The sequence below is a fragment of the Lithobates pipiens genome, unplaced genomic scaffold (genome assembly GCF_037356315.1).
Source record: "Lithobates pipiens isolate NorthernLeopardFrog02 unplaced genomic scaffold, aLitPip1_a1.2 Scaffold_28, whole genome shotgun sequence".
Classification (NCBI taxonomy): domain Eukaryota; kingdom Metazoa; phylum Chordata; class Amphibia; order Anura; family Ranidae; genus Lithobates; species Lithobates pipiens.
The window spans coordinates 107,649,272-107,661,627 of NW_027507789.1; the positions used below are offsets into that span (position 1 = coordinate 107,649,272).

General features: G+C 44.0%; 1 protein-coding gene across 6 annotated transcripts in view; it reads right to left on the bottom strand.

Annotated features, from left to right (window-relative positions):
- Positions 1 to 12,356, bottom strand: part of TRMT1L (tRNA methyltransferase 1L) — a 358,814-nt gene that overhangs the window by 216,787 nt on the left and 129,671 nt on the right. For all 6 annotated transcript variants that reach the window (XM_077459512.1, XM_077459511.1, XM_077459507.1 and 3 more), the window contains one exon: positions 9,019 to 9,133. In XM_077459512.1, the coding sequence (XP_077315638.1) occupies positions 9,019 to 9,133 (115 nt within the window). The remainder of the gene's footprint in view (positions 1 to 9,018; positions 9,134 to 12,356) is intronic.

The window sequence follows — 12,356 nt, forward strand, 5'->3', positions numbered from 1 at the left end:
CTCACTCCACGTATTTTTAGACGTATAATTTTTTAGCCATTCTTATAACTATTAAGGACCATTCTAAATTCTCTCTTCTATGAGCCAGGAAATTAGGGCTTAGAACCCCCTCCTGACCAGTGTTTTTTATTAGAATAGCACGACACCAACCACCCCTCTGTTAATAGTCCTATTATGCCATTTTAATGTTAGTGTAAATACACTTACTGGTTCACAGGGTGGAGGTATCCTTCAAAAGGTGGAGGAGTCCTGAGATGTGCTGGTTCTGCACTGCCAGCTCGGGTCACGTTCCTTCAGGCTGTTTGGATCTGGTCACTGGCTGTTCTGAAGCATACACTGGATGCAAAGCTCTATGCTGACCACTCTGGAGCGGAAATGACTTCACCAGTGCACAACGGGCATCCAGGCAAGGAATAGGGATAGTACAGACTATGCGTTCGGTGCTCACAGCTCCTTCTACTGGCCCCACTGGAAGCCGTGCATGCCCATGCCATCATACTGCCTCCACCATGTTTTACAGATGATGTGTGCTTTGGATCATGAGTTGTTCCAAGCCTTCGGCACACATTTTTCTTCCCAGTCATTCCGGTACAGATTAATCTTAGTTAGATCCGTCCAAAGAATGCTTCTCTTGATTGTAGACTTTGACAAGGAAACGCCTACCTCCTGGAGTGTGTCCTGCACTTGTCTGGATGTAGTAAATGGGTTTTTCTTTACCATAGAGCGGATCCTGCGATCATCCACCACTGTAATCTTCCCTGTATGTCCAGGCCTTTTTATGCTGCTGAGCTCACCAGTGCATTCTTCTTTCCTCAGAATGTACCAAACTGTTGATTTGGCCCCTCCTAATGTTGCTGCCATCTCTCTGCTGGATTTATTTCATTTTTGAAGCTTTACAATAGCCTGTTTTACTTACATTGACAGCTCCTTTGGATGCATGATGTAGCTTCACAGGCAATAGATTTCAAATGCAAATACCACACTTAGAATCAACTCCAGACCTTTTACCTGCTTAATTGATGAAGAAAATAAGGAGTAGCTCACACATGGCCATGAAAAAGCTTTTAATTCAATTGTCCAATTACTTTTGGTCCCTTGAAAAATATGATTTTTAAACCGATACATGCAAAATCCTTTTCTTTGATGTGCATCAGGGGACACAGAGCCGTAGTACTTACTACGTGGGTTATATCGGCGTATCAGGTGCTGGACACTGGCACGCCCCTTAAGGCGTTAACTTCCCCCATATAACCCTTCCCACTACTGGAAGTCCTCAGTTTTGTAGCCAAGCAACATAAGTGTATAAGAAGGGATAGACCTCTGTGTCCCCTGATGTACATCAAAGAAAAGGATTTTACAGGTAAGCAGTTTTAAAAATCCTATTTTCTTTTCTTCCATCAGGGGACACAGAGCCATAGTACTTACTACGCGGGCTGTCCCATAGCAATGGCAACTGAAGGGGGGGGGACAACAAAAAAGGAAGTCAGAGGACTTATACTGCAGCCTGCAGTACGATGCGCCCAAAGGCAGAATCCTCCTGACCCTTAACATTGATTTGATAAAATCTGGTAAATGTATGAACTGAAGACCATGTCGCGGCTTTACAGATCTAAGCCGCAGAGGCCTGAGGATGCACCGCCCAGGAGGTACTAATCGCCCTGGTAGAGTGTGTCTCAATATGAAAAGAAGGAATCTTCCTCTTTAAACCATAAGCCTGCACAATGACTTGACGAATCCATTTGGCAATAGTGGATCTAGATGCTGCCTGTCCTCTCCTTGGACCATCCAGCAGAACAAAATCTGTCTTACGAACCTGTGTGGTCGCCTTTAAATACAGTCTGACCGCCCTTACTACATCAAGGGATTGTAGCGACCTCTCTTCCCTAGATTGAGGCTCTGGGAAGAATGAAGGAAGAATATCTTGGTTTAAGTGAAACCCTGTCACTACCTTTGGCAGGAATTCAGGATGAGGGTGTAAAACCACTTTATCCTTATGTATAATCAGATATGGCTCCTTATAAATAGAGCCGCTAGTTCAGAAACTCTTCTGGCAGAAGAAATTGCAACCAGAAATACTATCTTTCTGGTCAACAGAACCAAGGGAATCTCCCATAAAGGTTCAAAAGGCTGCTTTTGTAAAGCTGAAAGGACCAAATTCAAATCCCAAGGATTTAGGGGGCGTCTTGATTGGAGGACTGATCTGCATTACCCCCTGCACAAAGCTACGCACTAAAGAGTGAGACTATAAAGGCCGCTGAAAGAACACTGGCAAGGCCGAGAACTGGCCCTTGATGGTATTCAAGGCCAGATTCATCTCTAATTCCATTTGTAGAAACTCAAGGATTCTATCTATAACATATTTCCTGGGGTGCCAACCCCTGGATCCACACCAGGCAACATATGCCTTCCAGACTCTATAGTAAATGATCCTGGAAGCTGGCTTCCTGGCATTAATCAAGGTAGATATGACTGAAGGAGATAACCCACGATCCCTTAGGATGTGGGTCTCAATACCCAGACCGTCAAATTTAGCATCTGTAAGGTAGGATGTAATACGGGACCCTGCGAAAGAAGGTGCGGCCGAAATGGCAGAGTCCAGGGAACTTCTACTGCCATCTTTATAATCTCGGCAAACCAAGGCCTGCTGGGCCACGAGAATCACCTCCTTTTGTTCCTGCCTGATCCTGCGAAGAAGCCGCGGAAGTAGCAGAACTGGAGGAAATGCATAGATCAGAGAAAACTGATCCCATGGGAAGACTAATGCGTCCATTCTGCAAGCTAGCTGATCCCTTGTCCTTGCCACAAAGTTGTTGACTTTGTTGTTGAATCTGGACACGAACAGATCCATGTCTGGAGTATCCCATCTCTGACATATCGCAAGAAAGATGTCGGGGTGAAGAGACCACTCTCCTGGAAACAGTTGTTGGCTGCCGATAGACGAGGGACATTGTGGTCTGCCAAAGACAAAACGTGATTCACCTCTCTCTGGGCTGCACGACTCCTCATGCCCCCCTGGTGATTGATGTAAGCCACAGCCGTGGCATTGTCAGACTGAATCCTGACAGGACAGCCCCTCATTCTGAACATCCAGGCTCTTAAAGCCAAGCGGATTGCCCGAATTTCCAAAATATTGATAGGCAAGGTCCTTTCCAACCTGGACCACTTTTCTTGGACAGAATCCTCTTTCAGGACCGCTCCCCAGCCTGAAAGACTGGCATCCGTGGTTAATACCTTCCAGGTGGAAGGTAGAAATGTCCTTCCCTTTTGAAGGTTGCTGGATATCAGCCACCAATTCAGGCTCTGACGTACTTCGGGAGCAAGCTGAATTGGAAAATCTAAGGCCTGAACCTTTTTGTTCCAGGCTGACAGGATTGCACTTTGTAGCAATCTTGAATGAAACTGTGCGTAAGGGACGGCCTCGAAGGAGGCCACCATCTTCCCCAATAATCTCATGCACAACTGAATGGAAAGCTTCTTCTTTGCCTTGATGAAATTAATTAGTTCTACAATGGAACTGATTCTCTTTGCAGGTAGAAATACCTTTCCCTGCCTGGTATCTATGATTAGTCCCAGGTAATGTACTCTCCTTGATGGCCTCAAGGAGGAGTTTTCTAGGTTGAGAACCCAGCCTAGAGATTCCAGGTAGTTTACCGTTGTCACCAGACCGTGGTCTAACCCAGAAACCGAATGATCTACTAAGAGTAGGTCGTCCAAATAGGCTAGGACCATTATGCCCTGAGCCCTTAATCTGGCTAAAGCAGGAGCCAGAATTGTTGAGAATACTCGAGGAGCTGTGGCTAGACCGAATGGCAGGGCCACAAACTGAAAGTGACCGTTTTCTACTTCAAAACATAGAAACCTCTGGTGAGTGGGAAATATTGGCACATGAAGATAGGCATCCTTGATATCGATTGAAGCCAAAAAATTTCCTCCCTGGAGGATGGCTACTACCGACCGAATTCATTCCATGCGGAAGGATCAGAAGCAGTGCTGATTTAGATCTGAGATCTAAAATAGGTCTTACTTCCCCGTTTGGTTTCGGGACCGTGAAGAGGTTTGAATAAAAACCTGTGTCCTGTTCCTCTAAGGGAACCTCTGATATGACTGCCTTGGCTAGTAGATGGTCCAGTGCTAGAAGGTGAGCCTTCTTCTTTTCTGTGTCCTTGGGAACCCCTGAACTTAGAAACCGGGGCGACTGCAAAACTCTGAACTCTAGTTTGTAATCTAGAGACACCGCAGAAGCCACCCATTTGTCCTGACATTGCTCCTGCCAGATCTTTGAAAATTGCAGGAGCCTTCTCCCCACCCGAGCGAGCGGGGGAGCCCCTTCATAAGGAGGCTTTAGTACTCTGCTTGGTGGGCTTCTTCTTTTCTTTTCTGACCTTGGTGCTGTCCCTGGGGTTTCCCCCTTGAACCTGACGGTTGAGGCCGTCGAGACTGCCTAGAGGCTGATGTCCTTGATACAGGAGAAGAGGTCTCCTTAAATGAGAAATGTCTAAAATTTCTTCTTTACCGGCAACAGAGAGCTTTTGCCATTGTAAATCGTTTGTATTTATCCATATCTTTTCCGAATAGCTGTTCACCATGAAAAGGGAAACTGGCTAGGAGCTTCTTACACGGTGCTTCAGCTGACCAACTCTTAAGTCAAAGAACTCTGCGAGAATGCACTAGTCCCAACATCAGACGTGAAATCTGAATGGAGGCATCTCTCATACCATCTACTGTGAAACACAGTGCGTCTGCTAAATCAGCGTACTGCTGAACCTGTTCAACAGGTAAAAATTTAAGCATCTCCTCAAATTGTTGCTTAATGGCCTGGGATACTCCCACTGCGGCCAGAACTGGCTGCACTGCTGAACCAGCTAAAGCCATCTGGTTCTTAGAAAGGTGCTCCAGCATCTTATCCGCTAAGTCCTTCAAAACGAGTGCATTATCAGCCAGACATGTGAGGTTCTTATGTACGGAGGTAATCGCAGCATCAACTGCTGGAATCCCCCATTTCTTATAAAAATCCTCTTCCATAGGATACATTTTGGCAAACCTCTTAGGAGGATAGAACTGCTTATCTGGATGCTCCCACTCTGCGTACATAAGCTTTCTTAGCCACACATGGATAGGAAAGGCATCCCCAGCCGGAGGAGGTTTTAATGATCCTAACTTAGAGATGGGATCATCAGAAGCCTGCGCCTGTAGGTAGCAAAAAGGTTGACCGAACCTACTTAGTGAGAGCGTGCACAAGCAAGCTCTCTTGCGGTGATACTCCTTCCGTGTAAGGATCCTCAGAAGAGGATAAGCCAGTATCTTCCATATCTCTAGGAAGATCTGCCTGATCCCCAGCATCCTGAACCTCCAGAGGAGGATCTTGAGCACTTGAAGGGGATCTACTGCATTTAACCCCACTCTGAAGAGAAAATATTTTTCCATGTCCCTAAGGCTGCTTTCACACTGGGGCGTTAGCGATAAAGCGCCGCTATTTTTAGCGGTGCTTTACCATCATTTTAGCAGCGCTATTCAGCCGCTAATGGAACACTTTTATCCCCCGCTAGTGCCGAAAAAATAGATTTCAATGGGCAGGGGTGCTTTAAAGATGCCGCTTGCAGGACTTTTTTTACCGTCCTGCAAGCGCACCTCTCCAGTGTGAAAGCACTCAGGCTTTGCCACTGGAGTGAGTGGGGAGGCTCTTTACAAGCGCTATTTTTAGCGCTATAGCGCCTGTGAAGTGCGTGTGAAGGCAGTCTAGCAGTGTTGGAATTATTGCCCTCTGGCTTTCCCCTTATCTGACTCGGGTTTTTAACCCTCCAAAATAAAGTAACACTTGGTCAGGGGCCATAAAAACCCTCTTGATCTCCATGTTTGTGTTCTGTCCCACTCAAGTTTGCTCCTGTGGTGTCCTTGCCAGTCCAGTCAATGACTGATACTACCAAGCTACATTTCCAACTTCACCAGGCATTTTGTAGAAAACAGAATTTCATTGTCACTGCAGGGAATAAGTCTATTAGAGTGTTTATTTGAAAAGCACTGGGTGTAGTAAACAACTACCTCCTTCTCTTTGATGTGCAACCTCATCCTCTAGCTCAATTTAGCACCTGCTTAATAGTTAGATATGACATTTTATAGAACCAGTTCACTTTTAGTTAAAAAGTTCAGTAGTGCAGTTTAGACATGAATAAGGCCACACACCAACTTTCAAGTAGAGTCTCATTTAACACTGAGGGTTCACTGCACTGCCATCAGTGACATAGCTGGGGCCTCTTCTGATCAAAAACTATTATGCTAAGGTCAGTAAGCAGGAGTTTCCAGGTTAGTGAAGGTAAGAGAGCTAGGGAGGGTGGATTAGTGAACTTTTCACTAAATGTGGACATCTTTACACCAACACACTAAGATTTGCTTGAAGAATGATCCGCAGTGTAGGAGTAGTCTGTAAAACTGTTGATGTACCAATGCCTCAGACCACATACTAGGAAGTCCTCCTAGGTAACATTTTGGGAGGCTCTGGTGCAATTGTATACCTGGCCAGTTAAGCAAATTATTTTGGTAATGGTTTTCCTTTAGTATCCATTTGGATGCCATAGGGTAAAGGGTAAAGGTGCTGAAGAGGGCAAACAAGTATGGGGCATGAGATGGCTGCTCTTCTCAAATGTCTTCACTGATATGCTGTTAAAGTGGTTCTTCAGTAATTTCTTTAAGAAAGAAAAGTCAGCAGCTACAAATCTTTTTCTCGTCAGTCTTCAGCCCCCAGCGCCGGCATGTTAACCATGGGCAGCCGGCTGCGAGTCTTTGCAGCTTCACAGCCAGCTGCACATGCATGAGCCGTGCTTTGTGAATGGTCCTGCAGCCTTCTGGGACCTGTCATGTGTCCCAGGAGATTGCTTGTGGGTGGGGGGGCTGGTGAATGGGAAGGAGAACTCCTGATCCTAGGCAAGTGAGAGCGGGTACCTGTCAAAAATAGGTACCCACTCCTCACCCCCCCCCAAAAAAAAAAATGTCCCACACATGGCAGGGGTGGGGGAAGGGAGGCAGACTTCTCCATTTGGGTGAAGGTCGGCTTTAGCTATGCTTCTAAATGGGCACTAGTTTACATACTGCAGATGGAAACAAAAGAGCCTGGAAAACTGATTACATTTCAGTTATTTTCACATTGCCTATCTCAAACTATGTACATAAGGGTGTTGGTGCTCCAAAAATGTACTTCTGAGCTCCTAACCAAGTAGGCTAGATCCATAAACCAAGTGGGAAAGCAGCAGCTTCTTCCCCATAATACGGCCATTCAATTTTAAAGATATGGCAAGCCAAGTATCCCCTCATCAATTCAGATTTTTGTTGCTCCAGACATCTATTTTTTGCACTTGTATGCATGGTGACATTGTGGGGTGGGTAGGTTTGTGAATTGATATAGAACATCGATTTTTAAACTAGATCATATAATTTTTTTGTAGGCATTAAAGCATTTCTGGCAATATATGCACTTGATTCATGCATGGGGTTTATTAAAGAGGAAGTAAACCCTGAGTTTACTTCCTCTTTCATTCCCTGCAAAGGCAAAGCATAATGGACTACTATGCATCACATAGTAGTCCATTATGTGTCACTTACCTGACACAGGAGCCAGCGAAGTCACCGCTGTCCCCTGTAGTCCGGTGCATCCATCTTCTCGGTGGGGTCTCGCTGCTCCGCCGCTGTCATTCGGCAAAGCCGCAATGACGTCACTCCCGCGCATTCGCATGGGAGCCGACATGCGCGGCAGCTCCGTCGTTGAAGATGCCGTGCTCAGTGCGCCTGCACGCCGCTGTCTACGGCGCATGCGCCGTAGACAGCAGTGCCTGTCTTCGGGCAAATATCTCCTAAACCGTATAGGTTTAGGAGATATTTCTTGGACCTACAGGTAAGCCTTAATCTAGGCTTACCTGTAGGTCAAAGTGTGTTGTAAGGTTTTACAACCACTTTAAAGTGTTTGCTAACCGACCCCCAAAAAAAAAGAAAAACACAGATCCTGTTCCCTTAAAGCAGTGTTTCTCAATTCCAGTCCTCATGGCCCACTAACAGGTCATGTTTTCAGGCTTTCCATTATTTTGCACAGGTGATTTGATCAGTTTCACTGCCTTAGTAATTACCCCAGCTGTTTCATCTGAGGGAAATCCTGAAAACATGACCTGTTAGTGGGCCATGAGGACTGGAATTGAGAAACACTGCCTTAAAGCATGTTATACAGCACAGTGCTGTGTCATTTGGCCCCCTGTATCACCTGTTTGATCCTTCCAGTCTCTACCTTCCCCCATGTATGCTGACTCCGATATATCGGGGGTGCTGAGCCCTGACACCGGAGTCAGTACGTGCTTTTGTCATCCACAGCCCTGTTCTCACTTTCCTCCCGGCCTCTTTTCAGCTGCATAATGCAGCACATAGGAAAGGAATCCCATGCAGATATGCTGCCATTATTGAAAGAGTAAGTGTAAGTGTTTGTTAGAAATAAACAGGGGAAATACCTTTTCTGACACTGCAGCCGTGTGCTGGCCAGCCTCGCTCTTGGGAAAGAAGCAGTAGGGCCGGAGACTACCCTGTGACATCAGCAGGCCAGCAGAGGGGAATCTCGGCCCCTCCCACTTCTCTGTAAAACCGAGGCTGGCCAGCGCACAGGGTCATCCCGCACGGCTGCAGTGTCAGAAAAGGTATTTCCCCTGTTCATTGATAATAAACACTTACACTTTCATTAATGGCAGCATACCTGCATGGGATACATGTAAAGTCACTTTAGTGCCTTTACTAACAAACACTTTAATAGCAACGGTAAATCATGAACTTGTTTTTTTGATTTAAAAGAATGGTTTCTTTTTTTATGTATATGCACTTGTACTTCACAGATGTTAGTAATGTGTGGAAGAGCATTTTTAAAGTTTTTCATAAAACGTTTAAAGTTGCGTATCTCTTCTGTGAAGACATTTATACCCCTTGGTATCAAAAAATAAATATACATTTCTATTGTATAAAGGTCTTATCAGGGAGATAAACCATCTGACATACCGATTATTCTTCATCACTGGATTAAAGAAAGTTCCGGATTGTTGTGGTGAGTTGCAATTCGGGAGAACTTGTACCTCAGTGTTAGATTCGTGTAAAATTTCCTGGGGTCTACTACCTAATAGAAAAAGAAAAAAACAAAAAAAAACAAATGACCATTTATGGCAAGTAAACTCCAGACAAAATCGCTAGATACACATTTGAAATACATACTATATTAGTGGGGTCATTTTACCTGCCAAAGGCTTTGGCTTTCCAGCCATCTAATCCTGCTATTTAGGGCTCATTTAGACCAGATATAAATGCATATCCAAGAAAAATTACTATTTCAATGAGTTTGGTGTACATTGCAGTGCTTTATATATTGCTGCATTTTTTAGCATTGCAAATGCACCTAAATGCGTGCAAATGCAACTTAGTAAAAAAAAATTAAACACGTTTAAAGAAATGGGAAAAATAAATAAATGTACTGCAAACACACATGCATGAAAATACAATGAACGCAGAGATTGTGGTGTAAACTAATCTTTAGTCTAGGCTCACATTTTCGTGGCAGGATTGCATGCATTAATGTGCACATTCCAACCCGCAGGCAAAATGGGCTGCTCTGCAAGGGGGTACCATTAATTCTTAATAGCCCCACCACACTTGGAAAACGTGGTGCGTTTTCATGTGTGCAAAACCACATGTTGCCGCAGGACTATGTGATTACGTGCAGCTTTGGTTTTAATAAAGGGTCGAAGACTTCTTTCCCACATTTCTCACAGGTACAAATGAATGGGCTAATCTAATCAATGTGCTTGCTGCGCTAGCTCATCCACATTAATAAATTCACAGTGATGCGTCACTAATAAGTGAATATAATATATTTCAAAATAGCATAAGTGCATAATAATATAAACAAGTGCGCTTCAATGCAAGAATCACCGCTGTTGATCACCATCACTCTATGAATCACTTAAAGTGCTCAAAAACGCACCCCACTCGTGCTCCCCTTTTGGGGGTGTGCTCACCTCAAATCCAGTGACTTCACAACGAAGTTTGATCAGATTTCTTTTTTAAGTCTTATCCAGACTTGGTGAGAAGTGTATCCTGATTTCCTTTTGTCTCCTTCATAGTATCGCTGCCTGAGAGTTCCGTGATCTCCTCCCCATCCATGCATATAAAAAAGTAAATCCCCAATAGTGTTTCATCTTTAAGGCTGGGTTCACACTGCTGCGGGGGGAGATCCGGATGTGATTCGCACTGCAAATCACATCTGATCTCCGTAGCGATGCGAGTTCAGCCATACAGATAGTATGGCTGAATTAGCATCGCTCACGCAGCAAACTCGCACGGGACCCTTTTTTTGGTCCGCAAACGGAATCGGATCGCATGGGGGTTCACACCATGCGATCCGATTCCTGTGCGAGTCTGCAGATCGCACTGCGATATGCGGACGGATCTGGGGGTGTCATTAACATACCATTGACACTCCCAGCCGTCCGCATAGGGCAGTGTGAACTGCCGGCGGGAGGTGTGCGATGCTGGAAACCGCCGCGGATTCACGGCGTTCCCGCATCGCTGTGGTGTGAACCCAGCCTTAAACCAGGTGACGTTTATTAAAAATTTGTTCAACATTCATTGGGTGCTTGCAGCGCACCACACTCTTATCGATTTAAAATTAAAGTTCAGTCTCCTGTCTAGGTGATCCAGCGTGTATACCTTTCAGAACAGCCACAGTGCTATCCTCTTACCCCCCTGGCTGAGATAGAACATACACACATTATTATATATATATATATATATATATATATATATATATATATATATATATATATATATATATATATATATATATATATATATATATATATATATGCGCAATATGTTCCATCTCAGCCAGGGGGGGCAAGAGGACAGCACTGTGGCTTTTTGAACTTGCACTTTTTTTTTTCTCTCTTTCTTTTAAAACTTTGGTCTATAACTGGAACATAATTTGTTATCTTTCCCTTCCTTTAATATCAATGTTAGAGAGGCCAACAGCGCATCTCTCCCCATATCACATTCTCTACCCACTCGATTCCAATACTGGCATAACTTAGGCACTAGAATATCTTTAAACTTTTTTAAATATAGTGGTGTGAACCCATCTGGCCCCGGTCTTTTGCACGAGGGGGACTTTTTTAAAACTTCATATATTTCTTTCTCCGTTATTGGTCTATCCATGAGGTCCCCATCGTTCTCCGACAGTGTATTTAACGCACTAAATTCACAAAATTCTCGAATCCTTTCTTCCTCTTTCTGTCCATACTGGTTTTCCTCCTTTACTGCATAAAGGGCCTCGTAATAGTTTCTAAACTCCTGTGCTATCTCTTTTGTGGTGTGGACAAATTCTCCGGCCTTATTTTGAATTTTTTTCAATAAAATTGACCTCTTTTCTTTTTGACCATCCTAGATAAGTGCTTACTTAGGTTTTGATTCCGTGTTATCCTATTTATCTCTTTCCTAGATTCCAAATCCATAATGTCATTTAGCTCTTCCCTTTTACTAACCAAAGCATGAAAGGTCTCCTGAGGTTGTCCCTTTCGATTTTTATGTTCCAATTCTAATCTATAGATTTCTTCTGTAAGCTTCTTAATATTTTTTTCCCCTTTCTCTTTTTTTCCTTGCACCTATGGAGATGAGGATCCCTGTTATATACGCCTTATGTGCTTCCCAAAAGGTATTGGCCGCGATTTCTCCATTATCGCTGTTCACAAAATAAAACTATTTCTTTCCGAACTACGGCTACTACCTCTTCATCCTGTAATAAACTTTCATTCAGCCACCATGCATACGGTACCCTTTGAATCCCTGGGGTCCCCATCTTCATAAGAACATGATCAGATACTGACATCATTTTGATTTCAACTTCCCCTACCTTATCCAACAATCTATGGTCCACAAAAAAAAAAATCTAATTTTAATAGGTCCCGTGCACAGGGGACAAAAAAAAAAAAAAAAAAAAAAAGAAGTATAATCCTTAACTCCATCATGTTTTACCCTCCAAACATCCATCAATTGGACTTTATGTAATTTAAATTTTAGCATTTTTATTTGAGCCTTACTCGTCCCCTGTGCACGCGATGTACTTATCCATCAAAGGGTCCAGGTCAAAATTTAGATCTCCCGTCAGGACAACTGTTCCTGCCCGGAAGTCCTCTAATACATTCAGCAGCTTATTCAAAAATCTTATAGGGCTCTTATTAGGCAATAAACATTAACCAGGGTATATATCCCCTCTCCCAGTTTACCTTTGATGAAGATATAATGCCCTTCCGGATCGATCACTCTAATAGCTTACATTTTACTTTCTCCGA